Source organism: Camellia sinensis, chromosome 11 (genome assembly GCF_055761805.1).
Source record: "Camellia sinensis isolate YWXY chromosome 11, ASM5576180v1, whole genome shotgun sequence".
Classification (NCBI taxonomy): Eukaryota; Viridiplantae; Streptophyta; class Magnoliopsida; order Ericales; family Theaceae; genus Camellia; species Camellia sinensis.
Window position 1 is genome coordinate 89,751,857 of NC_138971.1, and position 27,182 is coordinate 89,779,038.

Sequence of the window (27,182 nt, forward strand, 5' to 3'; positions counted from 1 at the left end):
CTAGGTACGATAGTTAAGGCAATGATGCATAACTCTACTCAGTCTAGATACAAATGCAGCAGATACAAAGAGTGTGTCGAGCTCGAATTAATTAACATCCCAAGCAAAGGTATATATATCTAAGTCCAAACATTTTCCATACTACAGTCAATCATAGTATGTTCCCGTGTCCAATCATTCAAGCATAGTTCAAAAGGTTATACATAACGATTTATATTAAATTGTTGTAATACGATATAAAGATCTAACCCAGCATATTCTCATTGTTCACAAGTCCCACAAATTTCCATGGCACGAGTGATTCGTCAAATTCATAAAGTTTCAAGCATCTCACATATAATTTACGTTAAGTAGCAAGTCTTCAGGACAGGTAATAACTAGAGTTCGTAATTCTAATAATTCAATTGGTTCAATCAACATGTCTACAATTTATATCAAGTTAGGGAGTGTACAATTCCCACACAAATTTCCACATAAACATGTGCATGTAATTAAGGTAATACCTACATCAATCATTTCAGTGTTTCGAGCATCTTTTGGAACTAGGATATAAACCCCTCATTGTCTAAGATTGCTTCCATCGGGCGTAGAAGTTGCATTTGTTCTAGGTATAAGAATAAAACAAGTCATACTAGCATTGGGTCTATCATTACTCGGATAAGCTTGCGGGCAAGATTTAGCCAAGTGTTCTCAGTTTCCCCATTTAAAACAGGCTCCAAATAGGTGGTGACAAATGCCCCAATGTTGTTTCCCATATTCTCTACAGATAGGTATATCATTGTTCACATTGCTTCCCCGACTTATATTGTCAAAAGTTCTTGCCTTAGATTTTTCATTCATGGAGGTCATTGAATTACTGGTCATTTCAACTTTTTGTTTCTTTTGTTTCTTACTCTCCCATTCTATTGATGATGTTGACTTTGCTATTTTCAAGGTTGCTATGTTTGCCTCAAACATTGGTGCACTATCAAGGACATTTACATACTTTGATAATTTCAAAATACCAACTCGGTCAAACACATTTAAGTTAAGCCCACTTTTAAATTTTCTAGCCTTTTTGTAGTCAGTGTCTATCATGTGTGGTGCATATCAGGCGAGTTTAGTAAATTTTGCCTCATATTCTGCTACAGTCATATCACCTTGTTTAGTTGTTCGAATTAGGATACCTTCCTATCTCGGATGCATTAGGGAAAATATTTTTCATAGAGAAGTTCTTTGAATCTATTCCATGTCATACTTTCATTATCATTTCGTACTAACATCCACCATCTTCTAGCTTCTTCTTTAAGTGTGAATGTTGCCAAAAAAACTTTTTGTGACTCAGTACACGAAAATACTTCAAATTTTTTCTCAGTGATAGCCTCTACTTCGTGATCACCCTGTTGTGCTTCTATAACTTTACCCACTCATGTAGGTTATGCAACTATAGTGAACAAAATGGCCGACTCAATAGACTCACCAAGATGCAAGTCAAACTCGCCAATAGCACCCAACATCTCCTATTCTCGGATGGCAAGCCACTACATTGGCCTTCCCTAGATGATAGTGTAACTCAAAATCATAATCCTCCATAAACTCCATCTATCTCATCTGTCTCAAATTCAAATCCTTCTGTGAAAACAGATATTTCAAACTCTTGTGATCGGAAAACATTTCAAATTTCTCGCCATATAAATAATGCCTCTAGATTTTTAAGGCAAAGATCACCGCTGCTAGCTCTAGGTCGTGAGTATGATAGTTTCTTTTATGTGTTTTCAACTACTGTGAACTGTACACTACCACTTTCCTCTCTTGCATCAACACACAATCCAAACCTTCATGAGACTGATCACAATAAACTGAATAACCCAAACTCCTCTCCGGAATAATCAATACTGGAGCAATGGTGAGTCTAACCTTAAGCTCTTGGAACTACTTTTCACAAGTCTCACTCCACACAAACCTAACCTCCTTCCTCGTCAATCTAGTCAGTGGTGAGGCCAATTGTCACGGCCTGAACCCGTCCCCATGGGTTAAGGCCATAACCGGCCAGTAATCATGAGATTACCTACCGCTTCAAACCAGATAAGACGAAACTCATCAGAGTAAAGGGGTCAAACGGAAGCAAATTTAAAACTTTGTCCATAGAGCCGTGCTTATATGCACATCATAACATTCTATACATACATACGTTAATAACTCACAGCAGAAAGCATAATAACATAAAGTTCTATACAGACAGGATCATTCAAATCTAAGTCAGCCAAAACAAAGCTATATACAGACGTACACCAAAGTCATCGCCGACATAACAAAATAACATAGAATGGCAAAAGGGCGAAGACGTGTCTCGTGCGTGAGACGTAAGGGTTGACTCTTCAAAACTTTAGTTGTTCCGCACAGACTTCACTGAGGCTGGGTTTGGACTTCTCTTGGCTCACCTATAAACACATGAATGAGCGTGAGCGATAGTCCAGTGAATAATATCAAATAAAAGAGTTATTCAAACGGTATATAGAACAATATGCTCCAAACAGCCTTGGGCCCAATTCATATTTCTATTTAACAGATATATATATACATATATACACAATTTAAGTCAAGTGATTATGGTTTCAAACATACTGGCCTTTGGCCCGTTTATATTTCATTCATGTCAAACTGGCCTCTGGCCCATCCATGCATGTCAAACTTTCATTGTGTCAAAACGGCCTTTGGCCCAATCATTTATGTCAATCGGCCTTCGGCCCAATCATTCTTTCATATCAAACTAGCCTTTTAAGCCTTTCAAACTTTCATGTCAAACTGGCCTGTTAGGCCTTTCAAACTTTCATATTAAACTGGCCTTTTAGGCCTTTCAAACTTTGTCCACTATTCAAACTAATGAACTATACAAAACTTACACAGAAGTAAGTAATTGGACAACATCAGATGTTACTCACAGTGATCGGCTGATTGATTTGCCCTGGAGCTTGACCCTACACATCACATAACACATATGGGTTACAACCGATTCAATCCATCCTTAATTCACATATTCCTCTTTAGGCTTAGTTCTTATTCTTCTAACTCATTTACAATGCTCAATGTATGCCTAAGAGTACTTAGAAGTGAAAGGGAACGGAAAACGAAACACATAATGCATTTTCAAAATTTCAAAAAATAGGGTCCACGCTCGAGCGTGGGCTTCCCCGCTCGAGCGGACCCTTAAGGCCTATAAAAGTGCTGGATGTGTCATTTTTATGCTCGATCGTGCACTCTGGCACTTGAGCGGAAGGCCTCTCTACATGGCTCCCCGCTCGAGCATCCACTTCCCCGCTCGAGTGGACACCATGTCTGCAGAAAATACTGGGAGCTCAAAATCCCCGCTTGAGCGGCGGTTCCCCCGCTCGAGCGGACATCAAAAATTCTGGATTTTCTAGAAATGTTCTTTTCAAAGGTTCCAAAGCTCATGATTTTGGTTCAAAACATGCAAACACATTCTATTTCAAGGGTACACAAATAATATGAAGCTAATTACTCAAAATCATGGTTCAATTTTCCAAAATCAATCAACATTCTTGTACAATCATGGCTTATGCTTTCAAATCCCATATGAACTTCATATCTTCAACAATCAAACATGCATGCAATCTTTTAACTCCAATTCCATTTCAATTGGGTCAAATGATGCTTAAACACATGAAATTCATCCAAATCATGCTTGCATTATGGCCCTACAACTCAATTCTTCATGATTAATAAACTACATGATAGATTACACAATCCTTGCTCATTTATGATAATTCTATGCATGCATGTACATTCTAGCTTCATTTTCGACTAAATCGTTGCCATGAGCTCTCAAATCACTAGAATTCACAAAATCACAAGTTCAACTCATGAATTAGGGGTTGATCACTCACCTAGGAGCTTCAAACACTCAAGTTCTTTGGAGTTAAACTTCAAATCTCCAAGCCTTGAGCCAAAATTGCACAATTCTCCCCCTTTCTCTCTCTATAGCCGGTCTCTCTCTCTCACTAGAGTATAAGCTCAGATTTTGGAACTCAAACAAATGAGGGTGAGTGCAAGTTGGCCTATTAATAGGCTCCTTTGATCAAATTTCATTAGTATTAAAATAGTTGAGCACTAACCCATTAAATTAATCTAATTAATCTGATCCGAATCAATTTCCAATTAAATTTCACCGTAGGCTCTAAAAATTATGCCAATCACAATGGCGTAATCGATTTCGAGTTCTGTGGCCGATAAAGCCTTCAATTTGATTCTCTAAGCAGATAAGCAAACAGATATTCCTACGGTGAACAGATAGAAATTCAAAACCACATCTATTCATATAAATGGCACTCAAAATCATACCAAACACATAATCATATGCATAAGAAGGATAAATTAGCATAATACGGAACAGGGGTATCACACAAATTTAGAGAAGTCTTTCACAAAACGTCGGTAATACCTGGCTAAGCCTAAGAAACTTTGAATCTCAAAGGCATTTTTAAGTTCACTACAAAAAATTAAAGTTTTAAAGACCAAATTTACGGACAAAATTATTTTTTAGGGACCAAATATTTTTGTTACGAAAAGTGTCGTTATTATATTTTTAGCAATGAAAATTAGACATTAGTGATGAATTATTATCCTTTTGGGACCAAAATTTTTGCCTAAAAAAATAAACTATTTTGAGACCAAATTATTTTGTCCCTAAAAGTCTATTTATTAGTGACATTTTCAAAATTTTGTCACTAAAAGCTTTGTTTTTGACTTTTCGGGATGACCTTTTAGCGACTATCCTCATGACGATAGAAATTGGTTCCTAAATGTCTTTTGTTACAAAATTTTCACTTTTAAAAACCAAAATGTTTGGTTTTTAAAACTCTTATATGTTGTAGTGGTTGTTCCCAATCCTACACTGCCTCTATTTTAGAAGAGTCTACAGTTACCCCTTCCTCGGATACCACATGGTCTAAGAACTTAACTTCTTTTAACCAGAACTCGCACTTCCTGAACATAGCATATAAATAGTGTGCTCTAAGCAACTCAAGTGCGACCCACAAGTGTTCCTCCTTGGAGGGTGAGTAGATCAAGATGTCATCAATAAAGACGACCACGAAATGGTCTGAGAACTCATAAAAGATTCGATTCATTAAATCCATAAACGAAGAAGGTGCATTGGTTAGCCCAAAAGGCATCACTAAGAACTTATAGTGGTCATACCGCGTACAGAATGATGTCTTCCGAATATCCACCTTCACCATCAACTAGTGATAACCCGATCTCAAGTCAATCTTAGAAAAGCAACAGGACCCATTCAACTGGTCAAACAGGTCATCTATACGAGGTAATGGGTACTTGTTCTTAACAGTTACCTGGTTCAACTTCCGATAATCGATGCATAGTCGCAAAGTGCCATTCTTTTTCTTAGCGAAGAGAGCCGGTGCTCCCTAAGGCGATGTACTAGGGAGAATGAAGCCCTTATCTAATAGCTCATGGAGTTGAATCTTTAATTCATATAACTCGACAGGTGCAAATCTATATGGTGCCATAGAAATCTGTGTCGTGCCGGGTACTAAATTAATGGAAAACTCAATCTCTTGGTGGGGTGGCAAACTAGTAAGATCTTCGGAAAAGACGTCTGGGTATCCACAAACTACCCTTGGCAGTTCAACTCAGGCCATATTGCTTTCACTACCCAAGAAAGCTGCAAGAAGACAACTAAGCTTGCCCTGACCACATGAGCCATAAACTAGCGACAAAACTCTATCAGCTTGGTCCCCTATAAAATAAAAACAATCACCACTCGAGGTGCATACCGTAACTCACTAACGGTAACAATCTATAACACCACGGTACGAAGACAACCAGTCCATACCTAAAATGACATCGAAACTTGACATGTCTAATAGTACGAAAACAAAAGGAAGTCGACGACTGACAACCTCTATCTCACAACCGCAACATCCTTGGTCCAAGACCAACCTTACCCCCAACTGGTGACTCAACCCTGAGTGAAAACGCTAACTAAGCCACCTCTAACTCCAAAACTGATGCGAATGTAAACGAAATGAATGAGATGCAATAGTATCAATAAACACATTGGCAATAGAATTGAACAACAAAAAGTTACTTCTCAAAATAGAAGGTACTGGCAACTGATCTAGCATGGTAACAACACACACATGCCCAGTGGGTTTCTACTCTACCTGCTCACCCTTCGGAGCATAAGACTAATACACTGAATGGATAGGCTGATGACCCTGTGTCTGTCTTGAACCAGACGCACCAAATGTGCCAACTGCCTGAGGGCAAAACCTTCTCAAGTGCCTCGATTGCCCACACTGATAACAGGTAGGTGACTGTCCTCTCCCCTAACTCTGGCTTTGAGGACGAACCAAAAATGGTGCAGACTATTGCCCTGTTCCTCTCTGCGGGCAAGTTGAAAATTGTAGCCCAACTGACCACACTTAAAGCAAGTAATCCCCCCTCTGACTACCTCTCCCTAAACTAGAACTCGGTATAGGAAAAGTGGATCTGAACTGTACTGCCTAGGACTATTGTGGAATGGAACCCCTCTGCCTCTTGTTGTCCCAAGTCTCTCCCGGAACCTCCTGACTTATTTTCTTGGAGCTCTTCATCCGCTTCTCCTCTGCCTGGATCAGAGTCTCAAGGTGAGCCATCACGTCCACAAGACGATCGTAATCCCTAATCATAGACCTGGCCACCTTAAAAAGGAGCTTGGTCCTCTACCTCTTCTCGAACTTGATACAACGGCGTTCCTCCGTCGCCACAAGTTCAGGTGCAAATCTAGAGAGGCTAGTGAAAGCAGCCTCAAACTCGGCTACTAGTGTGTTCAACTGCTTGAGCTTCAAAAACAGATCCATCAACTTCTCTCTAGCAGTGAGAAGTAAAAACTTGTCCTGGAAGGCATTGACAAAGGTCTCCCAAGTCACCCTAATGCACCCTCACCCATACTTCCGTCATTAACATGCATCTCTCTTCAATTGGAAGGAAGCCAAGGTTAGCCTCAAACCGTCATACTCGATGCCAAACATCTTAAATGTCTTCAAAATCTACTCAAATCAAGCCACTCATTTGCCTTCAGTGGCTCCTTTGGATCCCTCATGTAACGATTCAGAATTTTTCCCTCCGCTCGAGCAGGGGAGTTGACGTTCGAGCGGGCTTGAGAGGTTTCTAGCATTTTTGCAGACGGTCTGAAATTCTGAGAGTTGTGAATTCCTGCTCGAGCGATTGTCACGCCCTCAAAATAATAACATTAAACCCATCAATATAGACATGCATTGATATATAAAAACTCCACATTCTTCTATTCATTAGAGTTCCATTACAAAAAGCATTACATGTTAACGACAAAAGCAAATGCCCTAAAGGCTTACAGCTTTCCAAGTTAACACTTGGTCCACATTCTTCTATTCATTAGAGTTCCATTACAAAAAGCATTACATGTTAACGACAAAAGCAAATGCCCTAAAGGCTTACAGCTTTCCAAGTTAACACTTGGTTACAACAAAAGAGTACTAACTCATTTACACATTAAGCCCTTGGCTTGAATTTACATGTAATACATCAAAAAGAAATAAGACAACAAAAGTGTGTCTGCCTCTAGCCTCCCAAGCTATGTCCTTGGAGGTGACATGCTACCTGTACCTGAAAATGATATTCCCATATAGGGTGAGCCATAGCCCAGTAGAGATATCCTAAACACAGTATGAGCAATGACTAAGACATTAACAATTGATAAATGTTCAATTTTCATAAACCAATTCATAATCCATTTCTATTTCTTATCAATTTCACAGTTCCCATCAATGGTTCAGAACCTGACCAACCACTTATATGAGACCAAGACTCATATTAAACGTTTTCCATTTTTACAATAGATAAACACACAGGTTATATCAATATCTCAACAGATAAGCATACAAGCTATATCCACATTTCAACAGATATGCATATTAGCTATATCAACACTTCCCATGACAAGCATATGAGCTGTATCAACACTTCCAATGACAAGCATATGAGCTGTATCAACACATTATCTGACAAGCATATGAGCTGTATTAGTGGAGTCCATCCCCTATCTCCTCCCAAACAACATCCGGTTTAGAGGTCCATCCCCTATCTTCCCCTAAACCCTGGAGTACATTCCATATCTCCTCCCACACACACACAATGCATATATACACAAAGGTCATATACACAATCAATCAATACATTAACATTAATGTATTCTATCAACCGTCATACTCTATGACATATCCAATCGATTAGTTTTAGTTTACCTAATCATCATGCATTGTCTACAACAATCAAAACTACCATCCACCGGTAGCTCAAGCAATTATTTCTAAACAGATAATAAAAGCTCCAACAGATAAAATATCAATGTTTTTCAAAAGCGAGCGATTTTTAAATCCAACTCCTTCATTTCACAACATAATGAGCCGATTTCATTATTTCCAACACAATTCCATAAGTTCACAATTTTCCCAAATTAATTATGCCAATTAATTTATACCACCAATTAGGGTTTTCTACCCCCTTTCCCAATATTGACCCAATGGCCTAATATCAACAACCAACAACCATATCATCACTTTGGAACCCAAATATACAAGTTATGAGCCCTAAATCACACAACCCTTTTTACACATTTTGAAACTCTAAGTCCCAAAATTTCCCAAGTTCAACATTCCATCAAAACAACTAAAAATCTAGGTCAAAGACCATAAGAGTGAGTAGGAATCCCTACCTCAAAGGATGACAACCAACAGAGAAGATGATGAAAACGAACTTGCTCCAAATCACGAGTTTCTCGGATCAAAAGATAGCCCTCGACGATCAACAACTCTTTTGTAAAGGCCAAAGGTGAGGAAATCACTCATACTAGATCAATACCTAGAGAGAATGTAGAGTTCTAGAGTGAGAAGCTCAACAATGGTGTTTTTCGAAAAGTAAGAGAGAGAAGAAAAGTGAAAAAGTGATTTAAAATGACCCAGCGGATAACTCATATACGTATGACCCGCTCGAGCAGAGAACACAGCGCTCGAGCGCCAAGAACAAAATCTGGACACGCTCGAGCGCAACAAGGCCCGCTCGAGCGCCAAGACACAAGAATAAAGCACATCCGCTCGAGCGCGAAAACCAGTCCGCTCGAGCGTAGATTTCCCCCTCCTAGAACTTATACCCAGAAAACACTATCCGCTCGAGCGCCAACTGACCCGCTCGAGCGCTACCGCTCGAGCGTAAACAAACCCGCTCGAGTGTAAAAATCACATCTGCAGAAGTTTTGCAGGAACACGAAATACTGGAGGTATACAATCCCCGCTCGAGCGCAAGAAGACCCGCTCGAGCGGACCTCCTAAAAACTGAACAACAAGGAATTGAAACCAAGGCCTAACCAACCTGTAACAACCCTGCTCAAAACATCCTAAAACTCAATCAAGTGGAATTAAAGGACGACAACAAGATAGATACCACTACCAACTTCACGGAACCGAGTCCGGAATACAACAGAACAGTAAAGGGACAACCGGGATCGCTGTAGCGACGCTCGAGCGTGGGAGTGGTCGCTCGAGCGGACGACTTTGTTGGTTTGTGTGCGCTCGGGCGTGGGAAGCGACGCTCGAGCGTGGAAAGTGAGATTGCCCTTGACATTTTTATTAGTGTATTTGGAACCTCCTTATTTTATTTTGGGATATTGATTGAGGTGGTAACATGATGGTAAAGTAAGATTGGACCAAAAACTTTAATTCAAATAATTTGCCTACGATCAGCCGTCACTCTTTTGCCATTTTCTTTTTCCACACTTTGAATTTGGATGTGAGGCTTGAACCATTGGAAAGTTTATTTCTGGGCTTCGATTTGGACACAAGAACGACCTAAAATGGAGTCCGAATGAGAGAATTATACTTGTTTGAAGTTTTGGAATCTGTGCTGGAAGCAGGTACGCTCGAGCGGGAAAAACGACGCTCGAGCTTAGCGTGAGCTGACCGCGCTAATTCAGCAAGTTTAAAGGCACATTTCTAGATCATTCTTTGCATTTTCCATTTCCTTCCTCCTTCCTCTCACCCTAGGTCCGAAAACCCTAGGTTTTTGATCCCAAATACTTCCAATTTCTCAAAGATTTGGCCAAGATCCCTTGCAAAAACGTGAAGCAGGTTTGAAGATCTCACATTTCAACCGATTGAAATTCGGATTTGTGAAGGATTCTTCTCAAAGCTTGCTTTTCTTGTTTGATTCTTGAGGTAGGGGTCCTAGTTCTTCTTCAATACTTCTATAAATAAATAGATTTGTGGTATTTTGATTATATACATGCAAAATCTCCAATTTTGAGCATATAGTGTATATCATGAGATTTGGGGGTTTAGGGTTTGAGATGTTGGGGGTTCAATTGTTGGGTTAAGATGATGGATCATGAACCTTAGGTATGTAATTAATGGGAAAATTGGAATAAACAATAATGGCTTGAGAAGTTTGAATTTTTCTTGAAATTCTTGATTTTTCGTGAAAACCCTAGGTTGATTCATGATGACAATTAATGATTTTGCCCAAATTGAAAGTAGAATCATGAAATTGAGGTATTGAATTATATATATACAAGTTTAATTGAATTTTGGAAATGTTTGAAAATTATGTTAAAAATTAGCTAATGAACCTTTGTTATGGGCATTGTAAATTATGTTATAATATGAAACGTTTTGGGGAAGATGTGTTAATGAAATGGATGACATAAACTTGGTTATGGAATGTTGAAATGGGATTCAAGAATCTATCTTGAATTATGTTGAATTGTAAATAGTATTGTTGAATTAAGTTGTGTTGACTTATGTTGAATTAAGTTGTGTTGAATAACGTTGAATTGAATTGTGTTGAACTATGACGAATTGTGTTTGAATCATGTGAATTGTGTTGAGTTGAGTTGTGTTGGGTGTATTGCGTTTGGATTGAATTGTGTTGGGTTGTGTTGAGTTTGAGTTGTGCCTGTTGGGTGTGTGAAGTTTGAGTAGTGTTGGGTGGTGTTGTGTTGGTACCCGTGCGGGGAGTTGACAAATGGTTTTAAAAATTGAAGAAAAAGATTTTTTGGGGCCCACGTCCCGCCATATAGTAGCCGGCAAATGTGGGGGTGATTTTGGATTAAAGGTGCTCAATTGCCCTGTCTAGGCTTATCGCTGGACGAATGTGGGAAAATGTTTTTGGGTGTCTACATAGTCCCACCGTATAGTAGCTGGAGAAAGTGGAAAAATGATTTTTGGGTGTCCACACAGTTCTGCCGTATTGTAGCCGGCAAAAGTGAAAAAACGGAAGGTTTTCGAAAATGTTTTGGGTGCCTACATCCCGCCGTGTAGTAGTCGGCTAATGTGGGGGATGGTTTTCAAAAGTTGAAAAATGGATTTGGAAAAATATGATTTTTGGAAAAATATGATTTTTGGAAGAAAATGGCTTTTGAGAAAATGATTTTTGGTAGTTCACTTCCCGCCGTATAGTAGCCGGCGAAAGGTGGAAAGTGTTATGGATTGGGTGCCTGCTGTCTCGCCGTAGTAAGTCGGCAAAAGGTAGATTGTGTTGAAATATGTGTTGAGTTGTGTGTTGAGTTGATGATGTTAATTGTGACTTGTGTTGAATTTGTGAAATTGCATATTGATGTGTAATTTGGCTTAAGAAGGAAATGTGTCTATGATGGTGAATATAATGAACTCATTGTGGCAATGAAAGTAAATTATGAGTGTTGTTCCGTAAATAAATGAGAGGTTGATTGAAAAGGATTTATTAATCATGTGTTATCTTGAAATGAAATTTGAGAGTGTAAATAATGAAGTGAATTGGGTATAGGAGAATTGTTAGTGAATTTAATAGGGAACTAGAACTTGAAGTTATGAGGTTGTAAATAAAAATAACGGGTAGGAAAGAAGAATGAAAGAAAAAGAGGAACATGAAAAATGGAAATTAAATGATAAATGTTTTGAAAATTGGTTAATAACTTTTAAATGATGTTGTTTCTTAAATATGTTTGTTGCACAAGGATCTATGGTTTTCTAAAGTTTTGGGATGATTTTAATGGATGAAGGTTTTTCTTAAAAAATGTTTAAATAGTTTCTGAGAAAGAGGCACTTACTTATGATATCATGAAATTGTAAAAAATGTCACCCTACTACATGGTATTACCCTGCATGCATGATCATTTCTATTTATGTGTTAGTTATTGATTGAGAACTATGAGATTTCTACTAGGCATCAGTGCTCACCCAGTTGTTGTTTTATTTTTTTACAGGAAGAAAGTTTGGATTAGTTGATTGAAGATTTATGGAGTTCTTGAGTCTTTTTGTATAACTTCATAGTAGATGTAAAGGAAATGGATTTTGTAATTGTATTTATTTATTTGTTGCACGGTAGGAGATTGGCATGTATTGTTATCAGTGTAATATTCATTGAGAGAGAGAGAACTTGTATATTTGTATTTCTATTACTCAAGTGTAGTAGATACTTGTGTATATATAATAATAATTTAAAAAAAAAAACCTAAATTACAAGCTTTGGTAATGTTTTTGAGTAATTAAAAATTGGGGCGTGACATCTCAAAAACTCATCCGATCGGAAGAATCCTCTCTTCAGAAAGCACGACACTGTCTTAGCAACATTGGCTTGGACTTGATTCTCAGCCCTAAGAATGTCCATAGATTCTTGCAGAGCTCCAACCATTTCATGGGTCAAAGCACCCATGGCTTGTTGACCTGCTGGCTCGGCCGCGTTGGTCTGACCAACTCCTTCTTCTTGCGTCGGAATATCATCCGGTAACGGCACCTCCTGTTGTCTAGGCCTACCACGCCTACGACCACCATGTCCACATCCTGACATTCTTATAAAAATAGCATAATAGATTAGCACATTTACAAATGTGCTGAAGCTAATTCACTCACGTCCTAATACGATGGACAACAATTAATTACTCCACATAGGCACCTAATTTCATAAACACAAACGAACTTCCTTTGTAGATAGTGACCGTCCCGCGACATTGCCAGAGTTCTAGTTAGAAATAGCAATGATCAAGTGCTCTTCTAACAGGACTTCTAGAAACTTGTAGACCCAATCAATATCTAAGAATTAAATCCCGTACTCATTTAGTCACATAAGCATATTATCACATAGCATACCCGGTCTGTTTCTAATATCATCTAGCAAGAGAACCTAGTATGGTAAAAATCACATCCCACGATTCCAAAGTATTCAAACTCTGCAGCTCTGATACCAAATTGTAATGCTTCGAAATAAATAACAATAACCCATCTCATAACATTACTTACAATTGATCAGCAACACCATATCTTCTATTCCATTTATACCTTTGATCCATATAAAAGATGACATATGCAATATAAATTCATAAATCTTAGATTCTGAATCTATAGCATATGACATGGATACGTGAATTAAAATAAAAGTAAAATCAAATAATTATATGCCATAATGGATACATCATTCCAAGTCGATGCTTGGGTACAACAAAATGAGTTTAATTCAATACAATTAATGCTTGAGGCTTAAACAAAAATAATTACATCAAATAAACAAATGAAGCCCTTGGCTTCAAGTCCTCCCAAGCTACGTTCGTGGTAAAGGCATATCATCAACACCTGAAAGTTGTTTTACACATAGAGTGAACCAAAGCCTAGTAAAGATACTCTAACACAATATATGAATCTTAACATAGTTATAAGGTAAATACACATTCATGCCATTTGTCAAACGTTTCATATTTTTCATCTCAAAACAATGCAATGTCAGATTATTCATCAATTCATGAAAATAATTATTTTATAACAGAAAATAGGGCAGTGGATACAAAGCACTGGGAATCTCTTGGTACGTGTCTGTAGTAGGCTATGCAAGCACTACCAAAGCCATTTTACCGGTACTAACTGGAAGGATCGACACCAAACCGTGCGAGTTTCTAGACTTTCACTAAGGACACACAGGCTAACATCATAACCACAACTGCACCTCCTAATTATATTCACCAAGGTATTCATATATTTTTCTCAAAATCAATATATATTTTCAATGTTCAATATGAAATGATGCTTGATGCAAGATGTATAAGAAATTGATTTCAATTTAACTTAATCCTCATGCAATTTCTACAACAATCAAAGTTATCTTCCACTAATAGCCCAAAACAAATATTTCTATACAACAGATAGTTTCCAATCAAAAGATATAATTCCATAATTTTAAAATGTGAGTGATATTACATATCCAACTCCACCACCATCATTAACATAGATATTGTTTTAATCTTACAAAACCCAACATCATTTTCCATTTCCTTTCACGAATCAATATCCATGATTTTAGAACAAAACCCCTTTTACTTAGAAACTCAATTTTAAACAAAGAAATCCATCGTTTTAAACTTATCTCAACTATAAGCGCATCACCACAACCCTTCTCAAGAACCTATTTGGAAAACTCTTATTTTAAATTCAAAATCAAACTTTAGATTTACCCAAAAATTCCTAAATCACTAACCCTTTTCAAAGAGCAAATAACTAAGTTAAAAATCATATTCAAGAGAGAGCAAAAGGTAGAAGCTTGGCGGAGCCGAAAATAACAACTCCTCCGATTAGAATGAAGCTCTCGACGTGCTTAACCTTTTTCTCCAAACAACTAGGGTGAGGAAACCAATGGATTGAGAGTATTTGAAGCTAAAGTACAAGAACTAGAGAGAGAGAGAAAGAGAGAGAGAGAGAGAGAGTGTGTGTGAATATTTAGGGTTTTGAAATGTTTAGAGAGAGAGAGAGAGAGAGAGAGAGAGATGAAAAAGTGACTTAAAATGGCCTTCTCTCGGACTGATATACAAAACATCGCTCGAGTGTCAAACACAATAAGTGACACCGCTCGACTGCACAATGACCCCCTTCTAGACGTTTAGACGTGCAAAAGACCGCTCGAACGCAAGAAAGACTGCTCAAGTGAAGATAGCACACTTCCAGTAGTTTTGCCGATTGTGAAAGACCGCTCGAGCAAACAGACAAAAATCTGGACAACAACTCTTTGAAAAACTAACCTCCTAACATGATTCAAATACAACAATAACTCCCAATAGCCAAACGCAACAAGTAACAAGATGAAAATGAAATGAACAATAGTTAAGGACATGAATTCCCGGATTCTAAAGTAAGAAATGGGTCGAGTCTAAACCAAAACAGTTATGATTACCTCCCACAAAAACATTTTCCGCCTAAAAAGATTGTGCAAAAAAGTCGTCGGTGAACTTGCTATCACACCTGGATTATGAATTCGTGATTCATAGCAAACCTAACAGGTTAACTTTTGGCACACAACAAAATTCATAGAGGCATTTTGTCAAATTGTCAAACCCTATCTATTCAAGCAACGAGCAAGTTATTGGAGCTCTGAAACCTACTTTTTCTAGTCAACTGAATGCCTTTAGATAAACTAAAGCAGAAAAACAAAATGCTTTTTTCTAATTGAGACATTTTATCAAACGACTAGGTGACCATCAATACATAACAATACTTATAGAAACTAAAAAAATAAAAAAATCATTTGTAGAAGAAAATTTAAAATGTACATAGAAGACAGAGAGACGAAAGAAGAGATGAGATGAGATGCGTTGGTTAGAGTTTTAATATCTATTACTATTATTTTATTTTAGGAATAATTATCATTAAAATAAATTTCAATAACTGTGCACTGAAATAAGTAAGTGTGTGGAAATAAAATTTTTTTATTTCAATAACAATCCTTAGCCAAACAAAATTTAAATTTAAATTTATAAACATAATGCTTCTTTTAATTATTTATTATTTTTATAATTTAAATATTTTTATTTTTTATACTTATAAATTTTAATATAATTATAACATAGCGATTTAATTTCAATTCATTCGCGTTGAACCCGTTCGTCCGATTCAGTTCGCTCACTCATCCAATTTTCAAAACATTTTCAAACATTTTCCTATTGAGAATGGAAGACGACGAGGACCAAGAACCACCGCTCGCTGTTGAAATCAACGATACCACCACCGTCGACCTTAACCCATCGCTGCAGTCCCTTCAATCTGATCAACGGCTGGACATCGTCGACGCTTCACCGGTCGGCGTCACCGTCATCACAGGCTATCTCGGTGCCGGCAAATCCACTGTAAATATATATATATATATAAATCCCCATCATTCACTCTCTCTCTCTTTAAAACCCAATTGTTGTTAGTAATAAATTTTCTTGGATTATTGCTTCTGTAAGGGACAAGGGTTTTTGCAGGATTTTGTAATCATATAAGCTCCGTTTGGATACATGGGTTTGAGAAATGAATGAATTTGGTATTACTCATATTCAATCTAGGTATGGATTTCAACAATGGATGAGATGTGAACGTTTTTTATTAATGAATTTGAAATAACCAAGTGAACATAGTTATTTGAAATCCTTCCATGAATGATTCTAGTTGTACAAAAATATTAACAAAATCCTATCTCTATGCATCATTTACTTTAGAATTATCAATCTATATCCATTAATCAACCTACTTACAATTTCATGAAGTTGAATATCAAATCCCCTCATTTCAAATTCATGTATCCAAATGGAGCCTAAGACTCTTATTTTGTTATAAATTCAGATAATTGGGAAAATTGTTCAACTGATTGATAGGGGGAAACAGATATACCCTTCACATTTTGGAAAAACTTTTTGAATGTTGCACACACATAGCATGTTTATTACCTCTAGTATATGTAATTGTACAATTACGTCTATCTATTATATGAAGCGAGAACACCATTTTGCACCATGTCAATTTTTATACTTCCAGAAGTGGGATAGAATAAAGAATGTGTAAATTTTCTACTTGTTTGCAAATACAAGGAAAGTGAAAAATTCATTGACTTAATATTTGGGATGAAATGGTTAGAAGTGAAGAAAGTGATAGAGGGGAGAGTGGGTATGGTAAAAAGACAGAGAAGTTAATAAGTTGGCAGTTATGCGGTTTCGTAAATTCAAAAAGAAAAAGAACATATGCAGTCTACGTGTGCTGTGTGTGAGACTCGTCCTAGTATATATTGTATAAGCATGCGTGTGTTATGAAATTTTGTGTGAGTTTATTTGCGGTTGTGAATTTCAGCTGGTGAATTATGTATTGAATACCCAACACGGGAAGAGGATTGCTGTGATATTGAATGAGTTTGGTGAAGAGATTGGAGTAGAGAGGGCTATGATCAACGAAGGTGAAGGTGGGGCTCTTGTTGAAGAATGGGTTGAGCTGGCAAATGGGTGCATTTGTTGCACCGTCAAGCATAGCCTGGTTCAAGCATTGGAGCAACTTGTGCAGAGGAAGGAGAGGTAATGATGATGAATGACAATTCTTTATTCTTCTTACTGATTTCATGTTGATTGCATTATCAGGTATTAAAGTTTATGGGTGTTACTGTCACTGTGGATATCTGTTTCTATATGCAAGTGTGATTCTCTTGATGAAAAGGTCAATTGCATATTTTGGTTCTTTTTTTTATTCCAGCTTTTTCTCTGTTCTGCTTCAAATTTCATAGTGTAAATTTCTGTCTACCAGAGATTGCTGTGATATTGGATGAAAAGGTCAACATGTTTATTTGAAGTAATTCAACATTTCGTATCATTACTTATGTGGGACACTAAATAGATGATTGCCAACTGCCAGAGTATAAATCACTTATTTTGAATTGTTGTTTGCTGTCTGTAGGCTTGATCATATATTGTTGGAGACTACAGGACTGGCGAACCCTGCTCCTCTTGCATCTATTCTCTGGTTGGATGATCAGTTAGAATCAGCAGTCAAGCTTGATTCCATAATTACTGTGAGTTTTACACTATAATTGAACTAATTTTATAGCCATCTTTATCCTGATTCAATTGCGGTCTCATTTCTTTTTATTCATTGGTAGTGAATAGTTGCTTTGTTCATTCTATATTGCTTTTGCATTATCTTAAAATGATATTATATTCTATATACCATGGGTAGTTAATATTGGGATAATGAGATTGGAGACTGATTTAAGTTAAGCAGATCATGCTTATTGTTTATATTTAAAGAATTGCTTCTTGAATAGGTTGCAGATGCAAAAAATCTCCGTTACCAGCTCCAAAGGCATCATGATTCTTCCTTGTTTCCTGAAGCATTTTCACAAATAGCATTTGCAGTAATTATCCTTATCCTCATGATTTGTTTTTGTCCTTGCTAGCTACTCTAAATCTTGTTATTTTACATATGCTGGCATTCCAAGCACTAAATACTGATAAGAAGTTTCATTGCTGCTTGTAGGATGTCGTAATTCTTAACAAGGTTGATCTGGTTTCTCTAGAGGATTCTGGAAGTGCCTTAGAGGATCTGGAGAAGGAGATACATAACATTAATTCCCTTGCAAATATAATTCGTTCTGTGCGGTGTCAAGTTGACTTGTCCAAGATACTAAACTGCCGGGCTTACGATGCTTCAGTTAGTCAGACGCCATCTTCTTATTTCACTTTTTATGCATATTTTCTTAGTTCATGACAACATTTACCAAGTTAATACTCATATAGGATTTTTTTATTTTTTTATTTTTATTTTTTTTTCCAGCAAGTCACTCATTTGGAAGCATTATTGGAAGAAAATAAATCTCTATCTACCAGAGAACTTCATGATAGTGGTGTGCGAACCTTGTGCATTTGTGAGCCATGTCCTGTCAACCTTGATAAGGTACCTTCAATGAAATTGCTGGACTTGTAGTTTCTCCTTTTGATTTCTATTAGTGTCACATTCAGTTGGACAAAATGGAAAACATCTTGAATAGTAGTTGGTCACCTCTACTAGTATCTAAAATGATGGTAACAGAATAAGATCTATGAAATTCTTTAATATTTCATGTTATCTAACTCAGAGGGTGTCTCTGTGATTTTCCAATGTCATCTTTTTATATCAACAATGCATGTGTACTTCAAGTTTATTGCTAGAGAGAGAGAGAGAGAGAGAGAGATGCAGGTAGTTATGGCTGGCTAATATGGGTAAGCTTTCTGACAGACTCACACTTTGCTTTGAATCTCTATTTCTCTCATTAATCAAGTCAGTCAGATAGAAACATGAAATCCAGATGGGTCATATCTCAAAAAGTGTTGGCTTAATAGAATAGCATACGTTTTATATATCTCAAAAACACTGCATGTATCATCTGTTATCCTTGGATATATATATTGTTTCACCAGAGTTCTGACGCTCATCTCTCTCTCTCTCTCTCTCTCTCTCTCTCTCTCTCTAGGTTCGATTGTGGATTGAAGAGATTCTTTGGGATAAGAAATATAACATGGATGTTTATCGATGCAAAGGAGTTCTAAGTGTCTTAAACTCAGATCAGCTTCATACTCTACAGGTAATGGTTGATATTAAATGCCTGTAATTTATTTATGAAGATCAATACTCATCTTTTAACAAGTCAGCTTTGGTTTAAGACTTTCTGTTTGTGGTTGTGCTGTTGTACATTTCCTTGTTCTTTTTTGTTCTCTTTTAGTGGACTGTTTGAACGATATGTTCACAAATTATTTAAGATTTTAATGTTTTGACATGACAGGCCGTGCGAGAGATATATGAGATCACTCCTACACGTAAATGGAGAAGCAAAGACAATCAGATGAACAAGATAGTTTTTATAGGCAAAGATCTAGCCAATACTAATTGTATTTTCCTGTTTCTTGATAAATATGCATAGACCTCTTCCTCATTTTCTTATTCCCCATTTGCAGGTCAATCACTAAATGAAGAGATTCTTCTTAATTCCTTCAGAGCCTGCATAGCAACAACAGCTTGTTAATTTTTGTTTTTCACAGACATACAACCAACCTAGTGTTATCAAGGATGTGCAATGGATCATGGTTAAATATCAAGTCAAAAGGACTCACTCAGTAGTTGCAATTGAAGTCCTTCATGGAACTTAAACATCTGGGGATTTCAGTTCTCTTACTAGTTGCTTTAGCTCTTCTCAAAGAACATTTGTGTTGAGATCTTCTCTTCTTCTTTTTTTCTTTTTCTTTTCCTTCATTTTTTTATTTTTATTTTTCTCCTCCCCTGTTGTGTAACCTATTTCTAGCATGTATGATGCTTACATTTTGTTTGAATTATGGGATTATTCAATGATAAAGAGGGGAAGCCTTGTTTACAATGATAAAAGATATTTGAAGGATTGAGAAGAAGAATGTGATTAGATTAGATTATTCACCTTTTGTTTGAATAATCGGCCATCTTCTCTGGCAATTTTAGATGCTCTACTAAAGAGAAACGATGTTAAAGTTTTACAGCCAGGAATACAATTGGAACACACCGAGACTGCTGGGGGTTTCTAGTGGCGGGTCAAATTCTCTTTTTTATGAGAGATGGACAGAGCAACACAAGACAGACAGAGACAAGAAGTGTCATTCTTACGACGATTGTGGAAGGAAGCACAATCCTAGAGAGCAGTTGGGTTAGGCTGTAAGTTTTTGTTTTTTGTTTTTCTTAATCGGCGAAAGTTAGTAGTTAATTATTAGATTAGCATTTGAAAAGTTGAAATTTACATCTATGCACTTAGCAAGAAAATCTTTTCTCACGTTCCACTTTTCAGAGTGGAACTTAAGACCTCCTCCTTAAGAGAAACTTGGTGGTCAAAAACCTAGCTGACTACGCTAGAGCCCCTTGGTCGGGTTAGGCTTTAAGTTGTAGGCTTAGGCTGTGAAAAACTTTGATAAAATTGACAAAAGTTGAGGATAGAAAAGTGCAAAGACTATATATATCGGATCGGATGTCCCCGAAGAGACAAAGACTATATATATATGATGTGAGAGGATTTGTGAGGCCTCTAGGCCTGTTTGTTTTAGGTGATAGGGATTGGTATTGGATAAACATGGAGGTGGGGACAAACCCTTTTTTAATCTGAGAATTGTTTGAATTCATCTTCTCTACTTTCTCGCATATGGTCTCAAATTGTGTGTTTTAAATTTTGATTTGACCATACACGATCAATAAAATCTCCTTCTTCAAGATTTCCGAGAATGAAGTTGATCTTTAGGATGAATTCGCCTAGATCCTCACCTACGAAATCACTGTTAGTATTGCCTCAAATGACAAATCGGGAGGGCACTATAATGATAAAGTTAGTATCTCTCTTAACAATACTAAAGCACAATAAATTTATGCTGTATTTGGTTGGGGAAAAAGGTGTGTAGAATTAAGTAAAATTTAAATATATTTTATTCACATCTCATTTATGCTTTCCCTTTCCCTTTCTTTTCCCTTTTCCTTTCTCTTTCTAAATCATTTTCCAAGTCCTCCAATCAAATATAGCATTAGTGCACAACATCTCACGTACTTGTACCCACAGAGGTTGATCCCTTTGTATAGAGTGTCTTGCCACTACCTAAGAGGTCTCTTTGTCATAAACACTAGGTAGGAGTGTAAAAATGGGCCGCGGCCCGGGGTGGGTCTGACCCGTTTGGTCTCGGACCCGAGCCCTTGGATCTGGGTTTGGGCCATTATTTTGAAGTTCGACCCGGCCCGTAGCTTAGCCCATCGGCTCGCTTAAGGCCCGACCCACGCGCGAGACCCAGTGTCTTTTTTAGTAAAAAATAATAAAATTTTGGTAAAAAAAATGGTCAAGCCTGTCCAAGCCTGACCCAAGTCTGAAGCCAGGCCCGGTCCGCCCAAGGCCCGAATACTCACTGGGCCTAATTTTTTGGTTAGTGGCCCGATCCGAATTTTGACAGGAGTCAATGAGGCCCAACATGAATCGGACCAGGCCTGAGCCCGGATGAGTCAAGCCAGACCAAATCCGGCTAGATTTACACCCCTGACTCTAAGACTCATCCTCATCCAGGACTATCGTCTCATAGTTCAATCAGAGTAATCCTCTTTCAAAAAGTTTGATCTCTAGCTGCCTTAGGACTCCGCAATTCACTAGGACTCTTCCGCCCAGTCCTAATAGCTCGGCTAGAGTGTGGGCCATGGCCACACCTCACCCTGCCATGGCCAACCCGAGGTCACACCATGTAGTCTAACTAAAAACATGTCTCCACATTTGTCAATAAGAATAAATTGACAAAACATTCATAATTTTATATATTTCTAAATATTTTTATATATTTTAATATAGTTTTTATTTTATACATTTTTTTTCCCATTAATAACGGCCCTAACAACTAGTTTTAGTATTTTCAATAAAATAATGGTAGTTTCACACAAATGTATATTTGTTTGATGTACATTGACAAGTGCATTCAATAATTTTTTCAACATTAAATTACATCGGTAGTTTTTATATTTTGTCTCTACTAATATTTTGGTCGTTGTCAATTTCAATTTAATTAATTTTAATTTTTAATTTTAAATTTTGTATCAATTTAATCTAATTGATAATGCAAATTAGGATTTTTGTAAATGATTACTGAGTTAGTTATACTTTATCTGGATTAAGAGGTTTGGTGAGAAAAAAAGAAAAAAAAATAGAGAAAATGATATTTCTCATCACTTATTTGGATGGTTAGCGAGGTGAGTAATGGTGAGAAAGACAAATCACTTCAAATTTAAATTTATTTTCTCACCAAAAGTGATGAAATTTGATGAGAAATCAAAATTACTCATTACAAAAAAATTATAATACCTAGACTACTCTTTAAATACCAAACAAATAAAATAAAATAAAATAAAATAAAATAAAATATGGGTCCTTCAATCATTGTCCATCCAAATGAAAAGGTGGTAAACTACGAACATTTATTTTCTTTTCTTACCTAGGTGTGAAACTCAAATCACTTTCTTTCTTTTCTTATCTCATGATCCAAACGGAGTGCTAAGATTAATTTAGTAAGTTGAATAAGTTTACAATTTTGCCAATAAAAATATGACACATTCTGCTTATGTACATATTTTTCTTAAAAACAAATACTAAAAATTGTAATTAATTAGATCAAATTGAGACAAAATCATAAATTGAAGGCATAAATTGAACAAATTAAAATTAGAGAGACTAAAATGACAGGAAATTCTATTTACATACCACAAATTCTCTCAATATACATCATTTTTTTTTTGGGGAGTAAAATACACTTTTACTCTCTAAACTATCACCAATTTGTTTATGTAGTCCCAAAATTATTAATTTTGTCTTCTTGATGCCTAAACTATCACATTTTGATTCTGTTTGATCCAAACGGTGGATGGCATCCAAATTGTTAATGGTAAGGCAAAAACGTGTCCTGTGTTATGGAAAAATAGATAATTTTTCACAAGTAAATCAATCGAAAGAAATAAAAATTAATGCGAAAAAATTAAATTAACAACGACACAAGAATTTTTACATGATTCCCTTAATGTGAGGTACGTCCACGAAACCGTTGTCTGATTCCACTGTCAACCAAGAGTTTTCAAACGATTATAAACGAGACATAAATGGTCTTACAAACCATCCTTAAGTAAATTCTAAATAATTACAAATAAATAGAGAAAAAACCTCACCAAAATAAATAAACAAATTGTCTTCAAACAAATTATAAAGGACCCAAAATAATAGACCCAAACTAGCTTCACCAAAACAGTCGAAGTTGCACCCAAACAGAGAAACCTTCGAAGCACAAACAGAGTAGTAAAAAAACTTCACCTCAGACTTAGGCCAATGCACTACCGAAAACACATAGTTTGTGCAACAAAACACAACCCCGCCGAATGAATGATAATCTAATGCACTATACCAAAAACAATACAAATTGTATTGTTTACTCTTGGACTTCCCTTAAAACTCTTGTTGTCACCGAATAGATTTTAAGTATTCAATGGGTCTCCAAAAAGGTCAGATATAATATATTAAAAAATATTATAATTAATACTAAATCAAATTAAATATTTTTTTATAAAACCAATTGGGTCCCATGCTTTACTAAGGAGGTATACCCATCAATTCACCCCCTATCGATTTAATTGGAGACATCAAACATACCTGCCAAAGTTCGACACTTCAAATGTTTGTCTCTTGACAAAGTCTTAGTCAACATATCTGAAATGTTATAATTCGTGTGAACCTTTTTGAGTTGTAACAACTTCGAATCTAACACATCATGAATCCAAATGATATCTCACATCAATGTGCTTCGATCTCGAATGAGAAGCAGAATTTTTATTCAAATGAATAGCACTTTGACTATTATAATAAAACACATACCTCTCTTGCTTCAAACCCAACTCTTGTATAAATTTCTTCAACCATAACTCTTCTTTGCAAGCTTCCGTAATGGCAATTGAAGGAAAAATATATGGGTAATCATATTATCTGATACAAAAACGGTTTGGATCGGATGCTTGAATTATGAGTCTTGTCTGGAAAACCCCCCCTTCAATTGAGAAGCTGCTAGAGTTTTTCAATATTTATCCACATTCCAAATTCCTAGGCTTTTTAGATGGTAGCCTCAAGATAGATAAATAGAGAAAAAAGCCTATTGTTTTTGGTACATATACACAATGTTAAGCATGAGCCCTTATATGGCAAACCATGTGTACCTTATGGTTAGGCCACACCATGTGTACCACATGTCTTCCTTATGGTTTCCAAGACCATGTGTCCCTCATGGTTAGGCCATGTGTGGATGGACCATGTGTACTTCGCGGCCTTCAAGGTTAGGCCATAACATATATACCACAAGGTGTACCATATGGTTTTGAACATATGATTTCCAACAACGACAAATTCAGTTTCGGTAGTTAAGAAAGCAACACGTTTTTGTAATTTAGATTGTCATGCCACAACTCCCCCTACAAATGTCATTAAATACCTCGAAGTAGATTTCCTAGAATCAAGATCACAGGCCATATCGGAATCTGTGAACCTATCAAGCATTGGCTTACCATTCCCAAAACACAAACACATCTTCGAAGTCCCTCGAAGGTACCTTAAAATCTATTTCACAGCTACCCAATGTTCTTTACTCAGATTAAAGAGAAAACGACTCACCACACCAACGACATGAGTAATATCCGGCCTTGTGCAAACCATGATGTACATCAAAGAACCAACCACTAAAGCATAAAGAATTTTCAGCATCTTTTCCTTGTCTTTCTCACTTGTAGGATATTGATTCAAATTAAGTTTGAAGTGACTCGCAAGTGAGCAACCAACTGGCTTTTCTTTATCCATGAACCTCTCAAGAACTTTCTCAATGTAGCTTTCTTAAGACAACCAAATTAGCCCCTTCTTGCAATCACAAACAATTTTCATACCAAGTATTTGTTTTTCCAACCCTAAATTTTTCATAGCAAATGGCTTGCTCAACTCTAACTTCAACTTGTTAATCATGGTAACATCTTGACCCACAATAAACATGTCATCAACATGAAAGAAAAGAATAATAAATTTACCATTCAGAAAATTTTTCACAAACACACAATGGTCCGAAGTGGTTTTAGATAAACCATTATTCATCATGAAAGAGTTAAATTTTTTGTACCATTGCCGCGGCGTTTGCTTAAGGCCATACAAACTTTTTTTTTTTTTAATTTGCAAATTTTATTCATCATGGATCGTTTTACACACAAAAAATAAACACTAAATTGAATTCTAATTCCGTAGAATAGAGGTAAGTTTAGGTATTGATCCACAGGGGCAGTTATGAAATTAAACTAATTTAATTGCTAGGTTCTTAAGTTAATTTTGATTACAAGATTGATGGCTCATATAACTAATGAGAATTAAAATGAAACCAAGAAATTGAATTGGCAATTAAAAATAGACTTAGAGATATTGATATTGCGAAAAATCCTAGGGTAATGAATTCACCACTAGTTAAATAAATAAGGTTTAAAATTGGAAATCAATTGTGCTATGGTTTGAACCATCTAATATTTCACAACTACAAGTTTGAAGCATTGATGAAGAAGATTATCGCGTTCAACGTACAGGCACGAACTATCTCAAGTAACACGAGTCGTTCGCTTTAAATTAGCGTAGCAACACGACTCGTCTCTTGTAGCATGACTTGTCTCTTACTTTGAATACGAAAGAAAAGATAATCATTACATGGAAATCATTCAACAATCACAGAAGGTAGAATATTTGAAGCAATGGGCTTAATAACTCGAGTTAACAAGGCTACAAATCCAAAAAAGTCATCTTTTTAATTAGTGATGGTGCAATGTGTAGGTCCCCTAAGCTTTCTAATTAACCCGTAGGGCACTGGGTGTGAAGACACCCCAACGAACTTAACAACATGAGTTAAAAAGGCTACGAACCCAAATTAGTCTTATTATTATTATTATTTATTTATTTATTTATTTTTAAACTCTAAAGGATCAGTCACACTATGAGTCAAGAACATAGTCCTAGATAGTAAATATTGCGATTAACCTAGGCAGAACTATGCTCATGAAAGACAAGTGCAGAAATATCACTACCAATCAAATAAACCCTTGTTACACACACACACACACACACACACACACACACTCACTCACTTTAAGTTAATCATGCACACTAACCATAGATTAGGCAATATTCGAAGATGTCATGAAAAACAGTACTTGTGGTGGTGCAAAATATCAAGTGTGTTCTAGTGTTCATAATTCTCATGTGTGAATTAAGGTGTACCCCCCCATATAAAAATGCACTCCCCTTAACTAAAATAACATTGTCCTCAATGGCAAACAAACAATTAAACAAACAAAGCAAAATTGAAATAAATGCAAAAGAGAGACTATCACCAGATTGAGTTCCCATCAGCACCACAAATTCATAATCAAGTACAAATATACAAAATAGAACATGTAGGGTTCATGGGCCGAAAGCATCAAGAGGAGGTAGCAGACAATGACCAAGGAGAGCTCAGAGCATCATGTGAGTCTCATATGTATCCTAATGAGACTGTGCCTGATGTCCTGAAGGTCAACCCGGTAGTTGAACTAATAACGATATAACACCTGCACAAACTCTTTATGGCGTTCATCCTTGTGCCCAAGTGAAAGGGCATTCTTGTGAAGCACCTAGTTGATGAATAATAGGCAGGCAGAGAGTTTGCTATGGGGTAAGTAAATGAAAGAATTATCACCCTGGGCTCTCGGGAAAATGTCTTGAATGAGGCGTGGTATGGAGGTAGTATCCTTAATATTAGGAAACAGGTAGTCGGTTAGGTACCCCTGAACAAA

The 27,182-nt window shown here is 36.6% G+C and overlaps 1 protein-coding gene across 1 annotated transcript; it reads left to right on the forward strand.

The window, feature by feature from the left end:
- The first annotated feature begins 15,490 nt into the window (after nucleotides 1-15,490).
- On the forward strand, nucleotides 15,491-20,198 carry LOC114283914 (Cobalamin biosynthesis CobW-like protein). The gene is made up of 9 exons (XM_028226793.2): nucleotides 15,491-16,168; nucleotides 17,148-17,365; nucleotides 17,742-17,856; nucleotides 18,109-18,198; nucleotides 18,321-18,494; nucleotides 18,618-18,737; nucleotides 19,294-19,404; nucleotides 19,603-19,684; nucleotides 19,775-20,198. The coding sequence occupies exons 1-9, from the start codon at nucleotides 15,992-15,994 to the stop codon at nucleotides 19,840-19,842; spliced, it is 1,155 nt and encodes a 384-aa protein (XP_028082594.2). The 5' UTR covers nucleotides 15,491-15,991; the 3' UTR covers nucleotides 19,843-20,198.
- Nucleotides 20,199-27,182: the final 6,984 nt, after the last annotated feature.